We start from the raw sequence: 21,403 nt of genomic DNA on the forward strand, positions 1-21,403 counted from the left end.
TATACAACATTTGTCTGAAAGTTGTTCTTTTTTAAGATCCAATTTTGTGGATACTCATAAATATAAGGGATTTTGCTAGACTTTCATCTTTTCCTACACTATTCATTGTTCAGCTCGAAACCAGATTACTTTAAAGAATAAACTACACCTTTTCTGGAGTGCATTTAACTTGATACACTCCAGTGTGTCTAGCACAACATTTCTATAATACAGAATTTCAGTGACAGAAATACTTTTTTTAAAGGCCTGTTTAAGATTCTGCTAATAGTATTATATTCTTCTAAAATTGTCTTTCTTTCACACTATTCTTCTTCGTTCAATCTATAATTTGAGAGATACTAATTTTAGAATAGGTTAGCTTAAATGTGAGTTTGGTAAACTAAGTTCAAGGAAGATTCTAGTATAGCAAATTTAGTTTTGGTTTGTCTAGATGACACTTGAAGCCCTTCTTACCTTATAAAATTCATCCTTCAGTGTTACATTATCTAATAAGTTGTTGTCATTACTTGTATTTCAGAACGGGATGCATTTGACACACTGTTTGACCATGCTCCGGACAAACTTAATGTTGTAAAAAAGGTTGGAAAACATCTTTGTTCGTGATATACTTTATTTAAGTAGTCCAGAAATACACAGCATATAATTAGAACTGAAATTTTAAGTTGCCAAAGAATTCCACATGGTTAACTTTGATGCCTGTGGTCTTGCTTACTTTGTGTTTTGTCATTACCTAATAAGAATAGATTCAAAATATAGGTTGGACTCAGATCAAATTCGCTTCATCTAAGTTGTTTGCATCTCACCTCCTATCCTGATACTTAAGAGGAACTCTCCAGTTCGCTACAAGACCCAAGAAGTCTTGCAGTTGCAGGGGCGGAGTGTGTCTCTGTGCAAAGTATTTGGCAGATGCATTGTATTTTCTTACATATTTCATGCACTGCATATTTTATGCCTTCCTCTACATAATGTCAAAACAGCTGCCAGCCTTGTTGGCCTACAATTCCTATCACCCATGCTGCTGATAGGCATTGTAGTCCAAGATATCTGGAGAGCATCAGGTTGGGGAAAGCTGTACTAGAACTCTAGCAAAGCACTCCATCCTTGGACTCTTTGTGAACTGTGAGCAGCTCACAAACCCTAACATCACCTTCTAAGTGCCAACTAGACCTATGGAGGCAGGAAAACCTGTGGTCATTCAGATGTTGTTGGATGACTCCCATCATTCCTGGTCATTGGCCATGCTGAATGAGGCCGAAAGGAGTTGGCATCAAACAACATCTACAGGGACAACAGATTGCCCATCCCCATCTCAGGGAACAAGGAGGAGAAGTACCAACAGGGCATGTGCAGAAAGGAGTACCTGTGTCTCTCTCACTCTGAAGTTTAGCTATATGAGCTTATTGGGTCACAGTCCTGCCTGTCTTCTTTGTTACTCAGTAGATCCCATGTACATGTGATGGTGCTGTATGAATAATAGCAACAACAGCAAAAGGTGCAATATGAAACCTTCACTGAATCCTGGGATGTTGTACCCAGTTTTTCTGCTTTAAAGGACAGCTCTGTTCCTAACAATTGAAATTAAAGTGAGTTGCAAAAAAATATGTTTCTGCCCTTACAAGACTCAAAATTCTAATTCTTATAAAAATGATACCTGTACGTAGAGCTAATAAATTCAAACTTGACATCCATAATCTAACTGATAACCATGTAAAATTTCAAACAGATCTGATACAAATTGCCACCAACACAGTAGATTATAAAGTGTTGAAAAGCTACAGATTTATACTTTTTATGCAAACTGGCTCAATGTATCATATATTTCTTTCAACTTCTGAGGAACACTACAGATGTACTTTATTCAGGCTTGTTTGGTGTGCCTTTAATTGGCTTGGTGAAATTATGAGCAGCAGTTTAAAAATTATCAAGATTTTTCTGCTCCATGAAAGCGTACAGCAGCAACTACTGGCAAAGTTATGTCAGGCAAGTTCAGTTTCACTCTGAAGCAGACTGTTGCCAGTGTTTTGAATTCCACTGTTCCTGTCAGCATTCTGACAGTGGGGAGGGGGTAGCAGGGAACTGTCAACTGAGATAAGAGTGAGGTAATTTTAAAAGCTGAAGGAACTGCTTTCACTGATAAAAAGAAGGAGGAAGATGCTGGAATCCTGTGCAGGCTTACTCAGCGACAAGGTATTCTGAACGCATGGGGTCGTATCTATTCATTAGTACACATCAACTCAGTTAATGACTTCTTTGTATTTTGTTTTTTAGTTTGTATTTTTGTTTCTTTTAAAATACTGTAATAATACCCTTTTTAAAAACCCAGGAAATTCAGTGACCAAAAAACCTGCTAGTTTAAGTCGACAGCTGAGGTTATCTATCTCATGTTAGTTCAAGTTCCACAGAGCCAGGAAATGGGAAGCTAAGGCTGATGCCTTCATAGACATGCCCCATGATCAGTAATGATAATATGCGATGACACAAATTGTTTGTGCTTACAAGGAACAAACAGGCCTGGGTCAGTTCACATGAGGAAACTTCTGGCAATACGATAACGTTTAGCTGCTTCAAAAAGGAATTCAGGGCCAGAACAATGTGGGGCATCTTTGCTGGCTCCAGGCACTCTATCCTGCCCATTTGGAGTTGGGCCTGAAAGACCCAGGAAAAGTGTGGTTGCATGGACAGTAAGACTGCAATCCTATGCATTTATTTATTTATTTAAAACATTTATATCCCACCCTATATCATTAAGATCTCAGAGTGGCGTACAGATAAAAGCATACAGTATAAAACAATAAATATGCATGTTTAGACCGAAAAAAGTTCTACAATTCCTACCTGGCTGGTGGGATGCTGGAAATAGTAGGACTTTTTTCCTATCTAAACTTGCATAGAATTGTGCCCTAAGTTGTAAGCAAGGTCAATTTGTGACAATGCACAGCATCTTTACTCATCATGGGGCCTGTCTATTAAGGCATCAGCCTACGCTTCCAATTTCCTGGCTTTGTGGAGCTTGAGTCAACATAAGATAACCTTAACCATGGTCTTAAACCAGCATTACCTCTTATGAGACTTAGCACTGGAGAGACACAGGCATTTTCATTTTACAAATTTTCCCCTATAATCTCTAGCTGATATAGATCAGCACAGCTTCCTTGAATAGAACAGTAGCATTCCACTTTACATCACCTTACCTCTTGGCTCTAATGTTATTTTTTTCTACTCTAGTCTTCATTATACTGCAGCAGTAACTTTATAGTTTTTGAGGTGATAAACATTTCACAGCAATATAGATTCCTTATGTGTTCTGTGTTCATGATAGGGTTTGACCGGGTTTTCCTGCCTCTCATAAGCTGACCAATAGAGGAATTAAATCAACCTTTTTAAACATTCTGCTTTAAGATTAGCGTTTGTATATTTTACATTACTGTATTTTCAGAAGTTACAAATTTGCTGATCTAAACTCTGCTACATGTCTTCTTAATTTTCAGACCCTCATAACTTTTGTGAATAAACACCTGAATAAGTTAAATTTGGAAGTTACGGAACTAGAAACCCAGGTAGGATTATATAGTCATGTTTAGGAGAGGGAAGCAGTTCTCTGTGAATTCTAGTTTATTCTGTTTAGGTTGTTATGATGGATGTGGGGATGTATCAAGGTATTGCCAAGTTGGTTTGGTTTTTGTAATAATGGATGCTGATATGCATAAGATGGGCTCAGTTAACCCAGAATGCAAGATGCTGTGCTTGCTGTAGGGGCATCAGACTCCAGCTGACCAGGGTTAGCTGCAGCCCTTTATGTCCAATGGTCTTCCTTATTCACTGGAAGGTACAGTATTTTATCCCTCACAGGTTCCATGTGTGGGCTAGTTCATAAATTATCTGAGCAGCATGGAAGTTATTCTATGTGGTTATTCCCAATGGGCTAGCTATGCCAGGGGGGTGGGGGCTGCCCTGCTTGTGTGACAGTGATGTCACATTTTCTCTCTCCCAACCCATGTAGTTGCTTCATACACATATTAACAGAGTGGTGTGGGAAGCAGCCCCATGGCCATGTATGAATGTGCCAGGTGTGACGTTTTGATTTGGATTGTGCTAAATCAATGCTCTGTTTTACAAACAGGTTTTGCCAACCTTAAGCCCCTGTTACCCTTTCTATTAATGAACATTTCCTGTACACAAATCAATCAATGTTGATTGATTTCCTCGCTCCAACCTTAATACTGGTTGCTGGTGAAACTCTTTTCTTCCACGCCATGCCAGGAAGAGGGGTGAGGTGGGGTGGGGGACTTTGGGTGAGGCATTGCATAGGAGTTATTGGTAGTTTCCTGCTCTATCTAGCGCACATGCATTTGGTGGCTGCAACAGCAGACAAAATTATGAGTGCTAACTATGAATACCAAAATCTGGTTTACTATCTTTGGGGCTGTCAATATGCATGGAAAGCCCCGTGGTGGCTATGAATCTGTGCCGCGTCAGTTAGATGACGCAAGTACAGATTCACAGCCACTGCAGAGCTTCCCTGTGATGCTGTGTTTTGAAAACTTCAGAGATTTAAACCGACTTTTTCAAAGAGAGCGACATCGGCATGGCGCTTCTGGGGTCAGCCCGGGGGGGGGGAGTTTGAGCCTGGTGGAAGGTGACCAGCGATTGATCGCCTTCCACCAGGAAGAGGGGGGAGCAGCTCTGGGACCTGGATGGCTGCCCATAAATCTCGTGCTCCCTCCTCGGTGCCAGGATTACCCACCGCCCCCATGGGAGAGAGAAAGCGTAGGGTTGAAGAGGGAGGTAGTGCCAACCTGGTGCTATGATGACAGTGCCTTTGTCAGTGGCTGGGCTGTAAGAAAAGTAGAGCGTGGGTAGAGGCGAGGCGCATGCGCTCCTATCCAGTAGACCTGCTACCGCACATCAAATCACACCCTAGAAATCAGCGCCCTTAGGAGATTCCAGCCTAGAGCTAACTCCGCTCTGTCTCTGCTCCTATGCCTGTCTGTCTCTTTATACAGCCACATTGCCTTGGGGGGAGGGGGAGGAGGTGTGTCACCTTCCCCAAGCTCTGATAGCTTTCACATTCCAGAAATTCCAGAGTGCGCTCTCTCTCTCTCTCTCTCTCTCTCTGAAAACCTCTAAAGAAAGATCTCCAGCTATTTCCTCACCATTAGCTCCCATTGAGAAAATATCTACCAGGCATTAACAAGCCATTTGCCTGACAAAAGCTACCAGCTCTTTTATTTTCTATTTCCAAGCTGCAAAATTAGATGGTTCACTTGGAAATGCAGTTTGCAAAAGACTGGTTTCTCAGAGGGGAGGAGGGCAGTGTACACACAGAACAGTTTGTTTGGACACTTTTCTCTTTCTCTGCAACAAAAGTGAAGGAAACAATTTTCATACTTAGCAGGCAGTTGGTATGCGAACCTCCCAATTTTGCATACTGCAAACAGAAAAATGAAAATGCTACAGGATTATCTCCATAGCTACCACACATTATAAGCACATCAGGGAGCTACTTGCCTTAGGTAGCCACTGTCTCCAAGATAATCTCCTAGTTATCATCTGTTGGAATGGGTACCTTGAAAGCACCCCCATAAATCCAAGTATGATCTCACAAGGTGTATGAACTGCTTGTTGGAGAAGGGAAAAGGAAAACTTCACCTTCATATTCATGTCCTCTGTATTCTGGAATGTGAAGTAACAAGAACTGAGCTATGATAACCTTTGAGAGATGAGCACAGATTGGGTTTTGCAGGGCAACCTGCATCAGACAGTGCCGAATGTGAAACTGCAAAGGCCTTGAAAGATGTGAGAGCCTTGTGTTGTACAAGATATTGCCACTGGCACCCAAAAGAGGTCACACCTTTTTGTTAGTTAAAAGAAGAAGAAGAAATATCTGGAGCCACCTCTTCAGAGGAACGATTTCAGACTTAACTGGAGAATAGTTTCATGCCATGTTCGTCATTTAACAGAAAATGTTGCACTTAAAGAGTGGACCTGTGAACCAGAAGTCCATAGTTCAACTGTCAACTTTGCCATGAAATAAGGAGATAGCGTTAGGCATGGTATAATCCTCTGCTCTACCACTTAAATCTTCAGTATGCAGATAATAATACTGATCTATTTGATAGGGCAGTTAATTACTGAGAGAATGACTTGCTTTGAAACTATAAAGCACTTTAAAGATTTATCATCATCATCATCAATTTGTTATTTTGAAATTGCAAAGATTTAAAAATTTCCATGGAAAGGAAGATACCATTCTCAGCTAGAAAAAGTTCTTCATGAATTGATGGTGCCTAATTTGAGAGTGATTAAGCACTGCCTAGCTGTTTATGGCCTGCTTCAACATTGCAGTGAATTATTTCCTCCTAAGTAATAATATCTTTGATGCAAATGCCAAAGGAAAGTTCAAACTTCTCTTCTTACTGAATGTACATGAGTAGTCAATGATAAGGATCCTACCCGCCAGAGTTTTTCATCAATCCAGTAAACCCCACAGCTGCCATGAAACAATTTGCATGAGAGCTAATTATTCAGGAAATAACCCAGGGAAGGGCATCCATAGCAGGAACTTTCCTTGAATATGAAGTCACTTGCATGAATTTGGAAGAAGGGACTAATAAGATACTGAGAAAGATTATATCATGGCAGTATTAAGGGATGGTGGAGTGATTAGAGTGTTGAACTAGGATTGGGGAGGCTCAGGTTTAAATCTTAGCTTGGCCATGAAGCCAGTCACCAAATCTCATCTTAGCCTGGTTCCCAGGATGTTGAGGAGCAAGAACCATGTCCACCACCTTGAGCTCCTTGTACAAAAGGTGGGTTATAAATGAAATAAATAAATGTTGGTAGTTTATGTATCTCATTGTTTTCATGATTGTAGTACTAGGACACAAAATGTGCTGGAAATCACCCAAAATATACGGTTGGAACTGGCATTCATCAGATTGTTTGCATTGCCAGAGGCCAAGAGAAGGGTCAATAGTGTTTGAAAGGCAGTGGTTCAAATAACTGAGGTTTAAACTTAAAGAGGACTGAAGAAAAAAATACTGTTGACAGTAACCACTAGTGATGATTATGTGATACTAAGGGCCTTGCTAGACCTACCTTAAAATCCAGGCATGTAGAGGGGCCAGGCCACGCTAGAATTAGCACGGCTTGTCAGCCCCGTCTGCACGTGAGACACGACAGGGTATAGGAAAGCCCCGTCACGTCCGCCATTTTTATTTTTACTTAAAGAGGCCACGTGCGCAGGAGCGCACCACCAGAAAAGATAGGGTTTTTTTTTAAAAAAAAAAAAAAGGGTCCCCTGCTCCCCCTTCCCCCGATTTCCTCCCCCCAATTTCTCCCCTGGCCTCCAATCCCCCCACCCGATGTCCCCAGCCACCACTACCCGCCGCCGCTGATGTCCCCAGCCACCGTTTCCCACCATCGCCGATGTCCCCAGCCTCCATTGCCCGGCGCTGCCATATCCCCCGGCCTGTGATGCCTGGCACTGCCATATCCCCCAGCCGGGTGTCAGAGGCCAGGGACATGGCAGCGCCGGGCATCAGACGCTGGGGACATGGTAGCACTGGGCATCACAGGCCGGGGACATGTTAGCAATGGCCATCACAGGCCGGGGACATAGCAGCACCAGGCATTGGAGGCTGGGGACTCAGCGGCGGCGGGCATCGGAGGCTGGGGACGCGGCAGTGGCAGGCATCGGAGGTCGGGGACTTGGCTCCGGCAGGTAATGGGGGCCAGGGACATCGGTGGCGGCGGGAGCGCTGCAGCCCGTCTGCCGCTTTTCCCAGCTATTTATTTATTTTTATTTATTTATTTATTTATTACATTTCTATACCGCCCAATAGCCGGAGCTCTCTGGGCGGTTCACAAAACCGCTACTCGCGCGTAAATGCAGTAGCCAGGAAAAGCAGCGGACCCGTCTACACGCCCGTGGTCTCTGGCTGAGCCCGAGACCACAGGAAAAACCGGGCCAAAAGTGGTGCCGGTTAGCCCGAGGCCAGGGCAGTTTGAGCCCTGCCTGAGCCTGGGATCCTCTGTGCATCATTTGGACGCACAGGGACAAGCCCGGGCTGCGCACCGGGCTAACCTGCCGTCTAGCAAGGCCCTTAGATTAAAGTGGTCTTTCCAGTCTAACACATTTGACTACTTTGGACTTCACAATAAACTATGGTTATCATGATGTTTGAACCATCTCATTGTGTGCAAACGTAGGTGTTTCTTTCTACAGCACTTGCCTTTTAAATTATAGAAGAGAGACTCTTGTCCATCCTTAGATTAGATTCAGAAAAAAAATACTCATCTTCTTTGTTTAGGGTACAAAAATGAAGAGAATAACATGAGCTTTCCCAAAAACAAACTACTCAGATTTTGTGTGGTAATGAATACCTTTAAAAAGAAAGAAAGAAAGTTATCCTTTACATTTTCTTACAGCTTTTGAATAGGATACCTTTGATTTGCCTGGGATGGAGGAAGGAAATTTCTGAAATAACATTTGTTTATTCATAACTCCTCATAATAACAATAATTTTGCTTCTCGCCTTCAGAATAATCATTTATTTTCAATATTTCAATTGTCTTTCGGAAGGATGTACATTTTAGACTTTAAAAATATGTATAAAATGTAAGGGTGGATTGGTCACACACATACACAGAACACTGAGGGAAGATTGTTTTTCCATCAAAATTGACAGTGTTGGCAGTGCAAGACTTCTCTTCTAGGGACTTCTGGAGAAACAGGAAAATCCTATTTTCCCTCTTAGAATTTTCCACTGGGGAATGCAGGATTGTCCACATAAACAAAAGAGCCATGGCTTGATGAGAGATGCAGCCATTCACATTATCTGGAGGATAAACATAATATGGCTGCAATTCTCTACTTACCTATGAGTAAGACCCATTGTAAATAATAGAACTTACTGCTGAGTAGACATGCATAGCATTGGACAGTAAGTAATTAAATATTACTTCAGTAAATTTTGCTCCTGGTTAGATAGTTAAGCCCTGTTCAGAAATCTTTCCTTCTTTATGAGGAGAGATTGTATGAGATTGCATACTTGTTCCTCCCCTGCCACCTCACTTCAGGTAAAAGTGAATAATGGACCAGAATATCTTATGTTGAAAATCTCCATGTCCCTAACTTTTTTAAAATAAAAAATCATTGTGTGACCTCTCAGTTTGTGCAATAAAGTCATGACTGCTTGAATGCATACACCCAGTGCAATTTAGTGTATCTCAAGTTTCTTTAAAAAAAATCAGTTCTACAATGAAGTAGACATCTAGCTTTCAGAAAATTACATGTTATCTTGTAATTTATATTCAGCGTATGTGTTTGAGAACTTTAGTGAAAATGTGATTTTTAAAAAACTGTCGCATTTTAGGGTGCCATATTCCCAGTTTTTTAAAAATCGAAAATCTTTTCTGTTATTCACTGAAGCTTAAAACCTCTTGATATAAAGTTGAGTGAAAATGCCCAGGGAATATTGTCTATCATATTTTTAAAAAATCAAGGTTTCTAGGTTGGGCAAATTATGCATGTTTAGACTGGCTAGGGTATACTGGGAGTTATAGGACATTTTTCTGTCTAGACATGCATACGATTGCACCCTAAAGCTATGAAAGGTCTGGTTAGAATTGAGATTTATCCTCTTCTTTGAGTAAGATGCATCTGTTTATATAAGCAAAATAAGCAAGTACAAGAGGATCCCTGCTTGCCTTTGTTAAGGCTTATGTTCAATCAACATTTTTCCCTTTTGCCCAAATCTTTGTACAATTAAATGATGTGGTCATATCTATTTTCTGAGATTCCCTCTTCTGAGAAAATGTGTTGCTTTCCTTATAATGCAAACCTGTTGAAATCTGAGTAGTATGTGAATTGTTCTGCCAGCATAGTGTTACGCATATTTAAAAGATCTGAGCTGGATCCAGGCAAAAGCATGAATAATGTGGTTGCCATTCCCTCCTCTGGCAGCCTCCCCAGATCAGCTGAAAAGTTTTGCAGAGCCAACTTCCAAAAGTAGAGGTCTCACTTGTGGAATTTGCCTCAGCCCAATTTCAGGGATTTCTCCCCACAGCCCACTCTATCCAGCAAAAAGGGAGCTTTTGAGAGGGGTTGTGGAGAAAGGAGGGTCAGGAAAGTTAGCTTCCACAAACCTCCTTACACTCCCTTACGTTTGGATCCGTCCCTTGGTCTTTCTGTTCTTTGATGGTTAACCACCATCTTAAATTTAATAAAAAAGTGCTGTTGGATAACTCAACCAGTTGTCTGGGTTTGAGCTTTAGATGGTCTGGATTGCGACAACCCCCGGTCAGGTGTCACATATTCACAATGGCGGCCGCTGTGCACCACACCTCTTCAAGCATAAATTAACTCGCAATGGGCTGTCATGTCATGCCAACCAAGTCAGTGTGTTCTGGAGACAGCACAGTCAATAATATGGAGAATCAGTGTAGTGCAGGTTCAAATCTCTGCTAAGCCTTTCTTCCGTCCTTCCTTCCTTCCTTTATTACATTTATATCCCCCTTTTTTCTCCAAGGAACCAAGGCGGCATACACAATCCTCGTCCTCTCCATTTTATCCTCACAGCAACAACCCTGTGAGGTAATCTTCATTGGGTTTATTTATTTATTTATTTATTATACCGCCCAATAGCCGACGCTCTCTGGGTGGTTCACAAAAATTAAAACCATAATAAAACAACCAACAGGTTAAAAACACAAATACAAAATACAGTGTAAAAAGCACAACCAGGATAAAACCACACAGCAAAAATTGATATAAGATTAAAATACAGAGTTAGAACAGTAAAATTCCCTCTAAGGAATCTCCCTCTAAGCCTAACCTATCTCTCAGAGTTGTTGTGAGAGCATTAATCTCGAAGGAAGGGGAGGATTATTCATCTTGCAGTGATGAGCAACCAATGTCTGCCCTGTGTGCTAAATACGTCTCCAGGCTTATGATGGTTTCTACCTTTTTCTAGGGCTGTAACAATCAGACCAATAAGTTATATTTAAGTTGTGGAAACAAATAGAGGATCATCTTGCTGAATTCAAGCAGTCTTGTAGAGCAGATCTTTATAATGTCATTAAGCTTCTTTGTTTGGGCACCTCAATTCTTCTAATCACAATAATTTGCGCTTCCACCACTGATAATGAAAGATATGTCCGTGCATGTTGCAGCCTTATGGTTGTTTATTTCTTCAGAATTAGGTAATGTCTTGAGGGGGGAGGTCATAACAGTGAGAGCATTTGAGAGATGATGCTAAAACATTTCATCTTAAAGTTTGCAGATGGTGTGTACCTGGTGCTTCTGATGGGTCTTCTTGAAGGTTATTTTGTGCCTCTTCACAGCTTTTTCTTGACTCCTGATAGTTTTGAGCAGAAGGTAATTTATTTATTTATTTATTCTTATTTATTTATTACATTTATATACCGCCCCACAGCCGAAGCTCTCTGGGCGGTTCACAAAAGCTAAAAACAGTAAACATTAAAAGTATATAAAATTTAAAAACCATCAGAGACATATAAGCAACAGTATAAAAACAGCAGCAGGTAATTCTGTTTTTGAAATACGTATTTGCATTTAAAGAAAACCTGATCTATTAAAGATGTTTAATAGATATCTTTATCTATTAAAGATAAACTCAGTGTATGTAGTAAAGAAGCCTAATATGGATGATTAACTGAACATTAAGGTGAGAGTCCTTTCAGTCATTATTTTATACCTGTAGTTTTTATAATCACCTAACTTTCTAAAGTATTTAAACAAAATTAATTACTCTGTATGAAAAAGACAATTATATCCTTAGGTAGTATAGAGCCTTGCTATATGCTCTGTACAAAAGCCTAGAATTGGGGATGATTGCTCTCTTTACTTAAATCACAGGTACTCAATGTATCCTTTGCATTTGAGCTAATGCAAGATGGAGGGCTGGAAAAACCCAAACCACGGCCAGAAGGTATTTTTTTGAACTTTTTGTACTTCATTTTCCTAGTGGTACAACAGATTTAAAAATGATAGGACATCTTTAAATTAGGCTAAAGAGTGAAGCATTAAGTACTGTAAATAGGGAAAGGCATGGAGAATAAATGCCTCGTTTCATTTGAAACTACTATAATTATGAGGATTACATCCATTTTCCATAGCATTTTGTCTTCCTTGAAATGCAAAGGGAGATGTTGACACCTGCATTTTTAAGCATAGTTCCTAAGTTCTACACTTAAAATGTAGGGTTTTTTTAAGTGTAGATTTTTCTCAGTAGTCACAAGCCGTAGTCCAGAGGAATTTAGATAACTCCCAAATTCAATTTTAAGCAACAGGATTTAAAACAGCAAGACTTATTTCCTGATACCTCAGGTATTCCCTGCAAATTACAATCTTTGCATTGAACATCTGAGACATTGGGAAGAATGTCCTTTTCTTAGAAATTCTCACTAAAGAAGAAAAGGGTAGAATCCAATGGACTGCATATGCTCCGGTCAATTTTTTTCCGCCCACTTCTGCAAGCGGTGGGTACTGCCAATTGTGAAGAACAAGAGGGACCCACTGCTTACACACTGAAGATTTACCACTTCTTAAGGGAAGCCTCAAACCAAGCAGAAACACTAGTTTCTAGAAGGAGGCAGGTCAGCAGAGCTTTCTTATCCGAGGCCCGCCGATCTGCCTTCTTGCAGAAAGAGCATTTGCACTCATTTTGGGTTGCCCTGGGGGCCGTTTGCACAACAGAATCAGCAGGGCGGAAGAGAATCGGTGAGAGCATGAATACCTCTTCTGCCCAACAGGATAGAGGGAGAACTTAGCTACTCAGGCGAATTTCTCAAAGTTTATCGGCACTTGGTTAAACTATTTGGGAACAACACAGACCTGCTCGCCAATCTCTAAACCTTAAGATCACCTTGGGATTTTTGTTTTGCTCTCTGTGAAAACCAAGTGTTCAGGCCATGAACTAAAAGTAGATGAGACTTTAAATTGCCTTATTTATTTATTTATTACATTTCTATACCGCCCAATAGCCGGAGGTGTCTGGGCGGTTCACAAAAATTAAAAACATTCAAAGTATAAAACAACAGTATAAAACCATAATATAAAATACAGTATAAAAGCTCAACCAGATAAAAACAGCAGCAATGCAAAATTACAAATTTAAAACACCAAGATAAAATTTATTTATTTCCTCTATGCCTTTCCTCTATGCCTTTTTAAGTGTCTATGAAATGGGTGCCCTGTCACCTTTCTGGCTGAAACTTGGTAGGTCTGCTCTCTTGGGCCTAATCTACACCAAGCAGGATATTGTGGTTTGAAAGCGGCATGAAAGCAATATATAAAAGGCAGTAGCCACACCAAGCAGGATATAGCAGCATGAAAGCGGTATATGATATGTGTCAATGGGTCCCAACAGTTGTACCACTATACCACTATAAAGCAGTAGTGTGGCTCCTGCCTTTTATATACTGCTTTCATACCGCTTTCATACCGCAATATCCTTCTTGGTGTAGATTAGGCCCTGGAGGGGGTAATAAAAATTCATGCTGGTTGGATGGAGTGCACCAAAGTTAAAGGCAACTGTAGAACACTTGAGTTTTCCATTATGAATACACACCAAAATATTGCTTTTTCTCTGATTTTTTCTCCCTGTAACTTCAAGCTAACATGAGCAATGAAATAAATCCATGATGCCCATGACACCCATTTGTTTCAATTTCATTCATTTCCATGTTTGTAATTTGCTTTGAAACAAATATACTCTTAATGCAAAGCCTAAGATGTACTAGTTTGGTACTCATGCCTACCTCATTCTTTACTTCAGCAGCTTGAGAGGTTTTGTTTAAACAAAGAGAAGTGAAAGTATTGCTGATGTAATGATGCAGTATTAGAAAAACAGACCATTAATGTTGGTGGGAACTGTTCTATGCTATCTGCTTAGGTGGATTAAGGATGACTTTTAACACATGCCCTCCGTTAAACTGAGTGGAGATAAAATGGGAATTCTAGACCCACAATGAAAATGGAGAATTACTGTGATTCTATATCCCTTGTGGACAGTTAATGTCATTATACTGTTTCAGTTTTCCAGGTATTTATTGCTCAAAGAGATGGCTGGATTTTTTCCAGTGTAAATCAAACCATACGGACATTTCAGCATTCATTTACATGTTTGTGTGTATGTAGGACATTTCATGTGCAATTATTGAAAAGCTTAATATGAAACTTCCTGCTCAGTATGAATGGAAAAACATCTGTTTTATATGTTGGGCAGAATGCCCATGCTTAAATCTTCCAGCAAGCATGAGAATAGTGAAAAAGATCTTAATCGTTTAAATGTGAATACAAAATAGCTTTTAAATTTCTTAGTTGCTTTGGTGAATGAATTTTTAAAATAATTATCTAATAATATAAAATTATCTAGGAAGAAAAATATAATATGAAATTGGGCATCAGATTCCTCCCCCCACTACAAAAAATAGCGGCTTCCCCTGTCACCAGTAGACTGAAATTTTCCCTTTCCAACCTTCATTTTGTATAATGTGCATTACTTTTAAAAAAAAAAAACTCGAAGAGAAAATTCTTAGAATGGATACAAAACTTGTGTCCCTGCAGATGTTTCAACCTACAACTCCCATCATCGCCACCATTGACTATGCTGGCTAGGGCTCATGGGAATTATAGACCAAAATGTCTGAAAGGCCACAAGTTGCCCACACCTTCTCTGGAAGCTACATGGGAGTTCTAGGCCCATTCTCATAGGAAACGTTGAAGATTCTTGGGGATGGTACCCACAGTCATCCAATGGTTTTAGAGTGTTACGAGCACTGGCCCAAGCGGTGTGTAAAAGCCATTTTTTCTGCTTCACAACTCTATACTCAGCCAGCAAACTTTGTCCAGAGGCAATAACATAAGTCTTGATTTTTACCCAGCAGTAGTGTTACAGTCCTGTCAGCTTTTCTATTAGCGAAAGTGTGTGTTGTCTCTGATTTTCTATATTTTCCTTGAGATAAAATTACCATTCTCAGGAATCACATAGATATTTCTAGCGAGACTTGAGATGAGTTTCTCAGGGACAGTATTGAACAGGAACGGAATGGTAATTTTCAGAGGCTTCTAATTTTTTTAGATACTGCAGGCCTACATAACTTGACACACCAAGCCAAATACAGGTCACCAGTCTTTTATTGCAGCCTGCCAAGTACTTGGCAGCCCCTTGCTTTGCAGACCCAGGCAGGTTGTAGTTTATCATCTACATAGAGTGCAATAGACAGACAAAAGTCTAACAAGACTACTTTCTTTCTAAACATGCATAGGATTGTGCCTTTAGTGAGCCATAATTAGATAGCAGGTGAGCTGCATTGGGCTTGATGGGTCACAAGTTGTGAAGGCCTGCTCTGAATGAACACTTGTAGCTAGTTTTAGCTATAATCCTTCAGTTAGTTTACTAAAGTCAATTGGATTTTAACAGCATCACTACACAAAAAGATTGCGGCCTTTCTTTATAATAGGGATGGGGAATGTGTGGCCCTCCAGATGTTGGACTTCAACACCCATCATTCCTCACCATTGGCTATGCTGGCTAGGTCTGATGGAAATTCCAGTCCAACAACACCTGCATGGCCAATCTCTGGCCTATAAAATGATAACTGTGTGGTTATGCTTCTTCCCATTTTGGACCCTTTGCATTGGCTCGCTGTTTGTCTTTTGAATTGCTCATCCTTACAATCTTTTCTTTTTTTCTCTTTCTAGACATTGTAAACTGTGACTTAAAGTCAACCCTGAGAGTGCTGTACAACCTGTTCACCAAATACAGAAACGTAGAATGAAGAATGGCAAAGAGATGCCGCAGGTGGCCATTAACGAACCAACCAAAGAGCCACTCTTTTCTTTGCAGTTCTTCTTCTTATTATTTCCTTTCTTTTCCCCCCACTTTGCTTCCTTCATATCAGATGGCATAATTCTCAGAATATTCTTGCTATGTTTGTTTTGATAGGATGCTTTAAAATGAGGAATGTTTTAAATCGGAATGTTTATAAAATGCAAATTAGTTGGAAGGTACAGATTTCTGCGAAGGGACTCCATGTTGCTATATTATCCCTTTGTTTGAACTATCTCTTAATTTATTGGATAACAAGCAACACAGACAAATGCTGATCCTCAACCAGCTTAAGAAAAACAAGTGACTTGAATAAAACTGACAGCCTGCTCCTATGAGCTGTGCCGAGGCAACGACCGAGAAGTTCATACGCACAGGTCTTTGCACTGCTGCGCTGGAAAATGTTGTCTCCTTATGCAGGACCCACTCCCAGCCAGAGTGCTGTTGTCTCTGGCATTCTTTCCCTTTCTATGTGACTTGGCTGTGGCACACAAAAGATTTGCTCAGGCTGGGAAGATGGTGGACCATTCACTCAATGCTTTGGGCTCTTCATCAGTATTGACCTGGAACAACAGCACAATGCTGTACTTCTTTCCCCATATATTAAGGGGAGTTGGTGACAGTAGGGAGCCATTTTAATGATCATGGTGCAACAGGTTTAGCAGCTAAGTTGGTCCATAAAATCACCTAAACTGAATTACTTCCATTTAAATAACTTGTGGATTGGGCTGCAGAATAATTACTATGTCTCCGTGTATTAAATATTTATTTCAGATAAGGGATCCACTGTGTTCATAATAAGAGATAGGAGTGCTATTGCAAACATCATGGAAATATATATGGAGAGAGAACATAAGTGGCTTTTTGCAGATTTGAGCTTTAAACGGTCTTCAGAATAGGCTTATAAGGAGCCAGGTTTATGTTCTCTGTGCACACATTCCTCATAAACTTCCATTCCTTAAAAATCTCTAAATCATAAAGTTCTCTATTAAATATATGTTACAGTGCATTTAGACTAGCACACCTTATATTATCTTTTTTAATAGGAAACTTTTGCTTAGTTGCAAAAGCTATGGTACGAAATATGTACATAATTTCAAAATTGCAACTGTTTTACAATAAATCCTAGAATATATTCATTGCCAGGGCGTTGAAAGGAAATAGAAATGAGCTTTATTTACTTAATTGAATTGAAACATAAAATAATGTAAATAATGTAACTGATATCAGTAAGACACAGGAGGTTTATAGCAAGAAACAAAGGCAGATATTGTTGAAAGAGATAAAGTATTCTTGTGTACTCTGATTTCTGGAGATCTAAAATGAATGAAATATGTTGATCAGTTACTGGAAATCAGGTTATGGTATATTGTTGATCAACAGAATTTGGCAAAGTCTATATACAGAGACTGAACTTTCATAATATAATGCATTGTAGTTCAATTTATTCCACTTTTACTTTACACTGAAATTTTAGTAAGAGCAGCTTGCTTCTTTGGTGGCACAATGCTATGCATGTTTAGCAAGAGAAAAATCCCTACAACTCCTGGCATCCCCCAGTTAGCATGAATGAATGAATGAATGAATGATAATGAACATGCATAGGATTGAACCCTTAATCATTATCCCAAAAATTATCAAACCTAAATGTAAAATAACACCTCTTTCCTATTTTATACATTGAGGTGCTGGTTTTAAATATTCCTTGTTTCTATAGGGGGCTGATCTGGCTTCTTTAGATTATTTTTATGAGATTTGTTTTTGTAATGCAAGTAAACAGGTTCATATTGTATTAGAACATATCTGGGCTAGTGACATTTGGAAGGTCCTACATTGCCATTAGGTATTCAGTAGCCTAGGTTCAATTTTCATTTTAGGCTCCGTTGCAGTAAAGTTACCTGGAGGTGATTATATTTCATTGGTTTTCTATGATGTGTATGCTACGTAACACCCCTAAGGACTGAGAGGAAGATTAACACACCCAAGTAAAACTCTTGTTCATGATATTTGGATATGATTTGTTGCATATCATTTCTTACCACATGAGGGTGCATACAAACAGTACGGTCATTACACAAAAGGGATAAGTGTAAAATACCTGATAGTGGCTTTTAGTGTGACCACATGCAAAGGTGGACAAGGCTCCTGTTCCTCTAATAGTTGTAAAAGGGGGACTTTCAGTAGGTGCAGATACTCTCGTGTCTAGTTGACAAGCTCGACAAGCTGAGGTTCTCATTTTTACTCCAGGTATAAGAGCCCAGTCTTCCTTTGTGTCTGGTTATTATAATGACTTTACCATGTCAAATAGTAACACTATCAAAATTAGCCCTCAATGTATGTGAATAGATTACATATACAAGCATTAGATACTCTTTACAGCTTGATCTTGGACTTGTTTCCATTGTAGTCCTAATTAGTTGACTGCAACTCTACATACAGTTACTTGAAAGTCTGTTAAAATCAAGGAGAGGGTCTTACACCTTTGTAAATAATCTTCAGTTCAGTGTTTTCAGTATATGGTGCTTTCTGCTATCACATATTCAGCCCATTCGGTGTAACATTTTAAAGGAAAAATTGAGTTTTTCTGAGCTGATTTTGTAATATCTGCAAGTACTTGGGAGGTTTGTGTATAAGAGGGATGGGGAACCTCCGGCCCATGGATCATGTCCATCTGGCCCATGGGACTTCCGCTGAGTCTTCTTCCCTCCCCAAGCCCTGCCTCTTCAGGGCAAACAGAGAGAAGAACCAGTGGAAGGAGTTAATAATGAGAATTCCCCTGTATGCCACTCCTCCTGCCCATCTGGGAGGATGAGCAGTATATTATATGTTTTCCCACTTCTACTCTATATCATTGGCTGTGCAGGTAGGAGCAAAAAACCACAACTCCTGATGGCTCGATGTCCTATTACACAATGAGTTTCACTAAACATTAGAGGGAAGAGGGGATATTTTCCCATAATAACTAATTCTGCTGTCAGGCTACTGTTAAAGGCACAGGATGAGAGCCAGTAAAAATGTGGCCATGCTTACCCACTTTCAGGCTGAATTCAGACATACACAATTAGAACAGTCAAGCTGCTGTGGAACTACAATCATCTGATTTGGGTCAGATGTACAAGCTTCCCAACAGCATCAAACCTGAGAGCAACTAGTTGTGCTAGTTTCCAGCCGAAGCCATAAACTGAAGGCTTTAACTTTGTGTTTCTACTTCACCCCTATAAAATTACCAGGACAGTTCCTATCCTCCAGAATTGTGCCAGTCATATTTGACCCCCTGATAGGAGAGGATGAATTTCAGTCCCCAAATATTCTTTCTACGTTAACTTGCATAGCAGGAATGAAAAACATAATTTTATTTCATTTCAGGGTTTTGAAAGGAAAGGTTAGTGTGTTTCAAACTTAATTAGAAAGAAGATGACTAAACCTGAAATCCTGTACCCACTTACCTGGGAGGAAATCCCATTGAACTTAGTTGGACTTACTTCTGAGTGTACATGTAAAGGATTGCGCTGTAAGTGGGTAGTTTAAAACTATGGATGATATGGACAAAGGGAATGTAAATTTTCTCCCTTAGCTCTCATAATAGAACTCTGGGTCTAAGAAAGTTCATAAGCAGTAGGCTCAAGCTAGATAAAAGAACATACACATGACACATCATTAACTTATGGAACTAGTTTAGAGCAATTAAGAAAAAAGTCTAGTAGACAAATTAGTTACATTAGCTTTTATTTGTTTTCATTTCAGAAAAGAAGCTTGTATTGTGCGTTGAAGTAAGTGTAGGAGACAAGAGAATTAACTATTGCAGAACAGCACAGGAGATGGTAAAAAAAAAAAGAAAAGTTGACAACTCTACCAAGAACTCTCTTTCCCATATTCCTCTCTCTCTTCCTTTTTCCTTCAATACCATTCTGGGAAATTTTGAATGGCTCTTTATGGTTGGAATGAGATAGAATGATTTTTTTCCCCTTCTCAGCAAAAAAGAAACCTTTTTTAAAAAGTTCTTGGTTTCTAATTATTAAATACCTTTATGTTGAGCCAGCTGATTTTATATATATATTTAGGGGATTCAGACTGGATTTGAGGCAACAAAGAGATTCTATGTTTGGGTTCTAATCCAGCTCACTGAAAGAGCCTTCTCTGAATCAGGTTTTGGGTTTTGAAAAAAGCAACGATAGTTGCATTTGCAATTGTTGGGGTGGGCTAAATGCAGCCCTCTCTACTCCTCACTGCTGCACACAGTTGCATGTTTTCTAAAACAGCTTTGTGTGGCAGTTTTGGCAGCTAGATCCGTGAAGGAATCACATGTACAACATTCATTTAAAGGCCACAGCTAGACCTAAGGTTTATCCTGGGATCATCCAGGGTTCGCCCCTGCCTGAGCACTGGATCCCCTGTGTGTCACCTAGATGAACAGGTTTGACACCTGGATGGTCCAGGGATAAACCTTAGGTCTAGCTACGGCCAAACATGAGGTTCTTCATCAAACCACAGAATCCCCCCTTGTTAGATCACCTGGATATGCAGCTTTGAGCACTTGGCAAATGGGCCTCAGTAGGGCATTGGCTGTTCCCCGTCCCATAGCTAGTAACAGGAGAACTCTGCTTGAACATCCAGGATTATATTACCGACGTTTTAAATATTTTCCACTGATAATACTTTTTTCTGATAGCACTTCCTTTCTGGAACAAAGTGAGCTTTTTAAGAAGAAAAATGAATGGTTTCTTGGATGTGTGTTTTGACTAGATTCTAAAGTCCTTATTTGAGAACAGAATCAGCAAAATGTTTCTGTGTAAATCAGAGTTGATTCTGTCTTCAAAAATGCAAATGATTGACACTTGGGATGAAGTTGATTTCTTTGATTTTGCAAAAGAAACTTGGCCTAATCTACACCAAAAGAAACTTGGCCTAATCTACACCAAGCAGGATATTGTGGTATGAAAGCGGTATATAAGAGGCAGGAGCCACACCAAGCAGGATATAGCTCTATGAAAGCAGTATGTGGTATGTGTCAATGGGCCCCAACAGTTGTCAGTGCACTTCGATACCGCTATAAAGCAGTAGTGTGGTTCCTGTCTTTTATATACCACTTTCATAGGGCAATATCCTGCTTCTTGGTGTAGATTAGGCCTAAATCAGTGAACATGGATATGTTTCGTAGCACGCCTTTGTTTTAACTGAAGAGCTGTTCTTACAACTACATATTATAAATGCATATATTGTAAACATGGAATAGTTGAATAATTTTCATACCCAAGCACTACATGTCTTATATAAATAGATCCTTGCTTATATTTCTAATAGAGATTTATCACCTATATGAAATTAATATGAAATAGAATCTACAGATTATATCTAATATTTATTGCATCTGAAAAAATATAGAAAATATTACTATAGTAGCAGGTTTATTTCTGTATCGAATATAGAGTTTTAAAAATATCAAAACTAGTTTAACCTACTTGGGTAGAATTGTGGTATTGTCATAAAGTCTTGACTTACACAGGATTTTGTCTTTTTGATTTTTTGTTGAAGTAAAAAGGGTTTTG

General features: G+C 39.6%; 1 protein-coding gene across 1 annotated transcript in view; it reads left to right on the top strand.

Moving 5' to 3' along the window:
* Window positions 1–20,726, top strand: part of PARVA (parvin alpha) — an 81,814-nt gene extending 61,088 nt beyond the window's left edge. The window contains exons 9-13 of the mRNA XM_063117293.1: window positions 518–579; window positions 3,489–3,557; window positions 11,279–11,380; window positions 11,882–11,954; window positions 15,731–20,726. Of these exons, the coding sequence (XP_062973363.1) occupies window positions 518–579; window positions 3,489–3,557; window positions 11,279–11,380; window positions 11,882–11,954; window positions 15,731–15,807 (383 nt within the window). The 3' untranslated portion in view covers window positions 15,808–20,726. The remainder of the gene's footprint in view (window positions 1–517; window positions 580–3,488; window positions 3,558–11,278; window positions 11,381–11,881; window positions 11,955–15,730) is intronic.
* The last annotated feature ends 677 nt before the right edge of the window (window positions 20,727–21,403 follow it).

The sequence above is a fragment of the Elgaria multicarinata genome, chromosome 2 (assembly GCF_023053635.1).
Source record: "Elgaria multicarinata webbii isolate HBS135686 ecotype San Diego chromosome 2, rElgMul1.1.pri, whole genome shotgun sequence".
Taxonomy (NCBI): domain Eukaryota; kingdom Metazoa; phylum Chordata; class Lepidosauria; order Squamata; family Anguidae; genus Elgaria; species Elgaria multicarinata.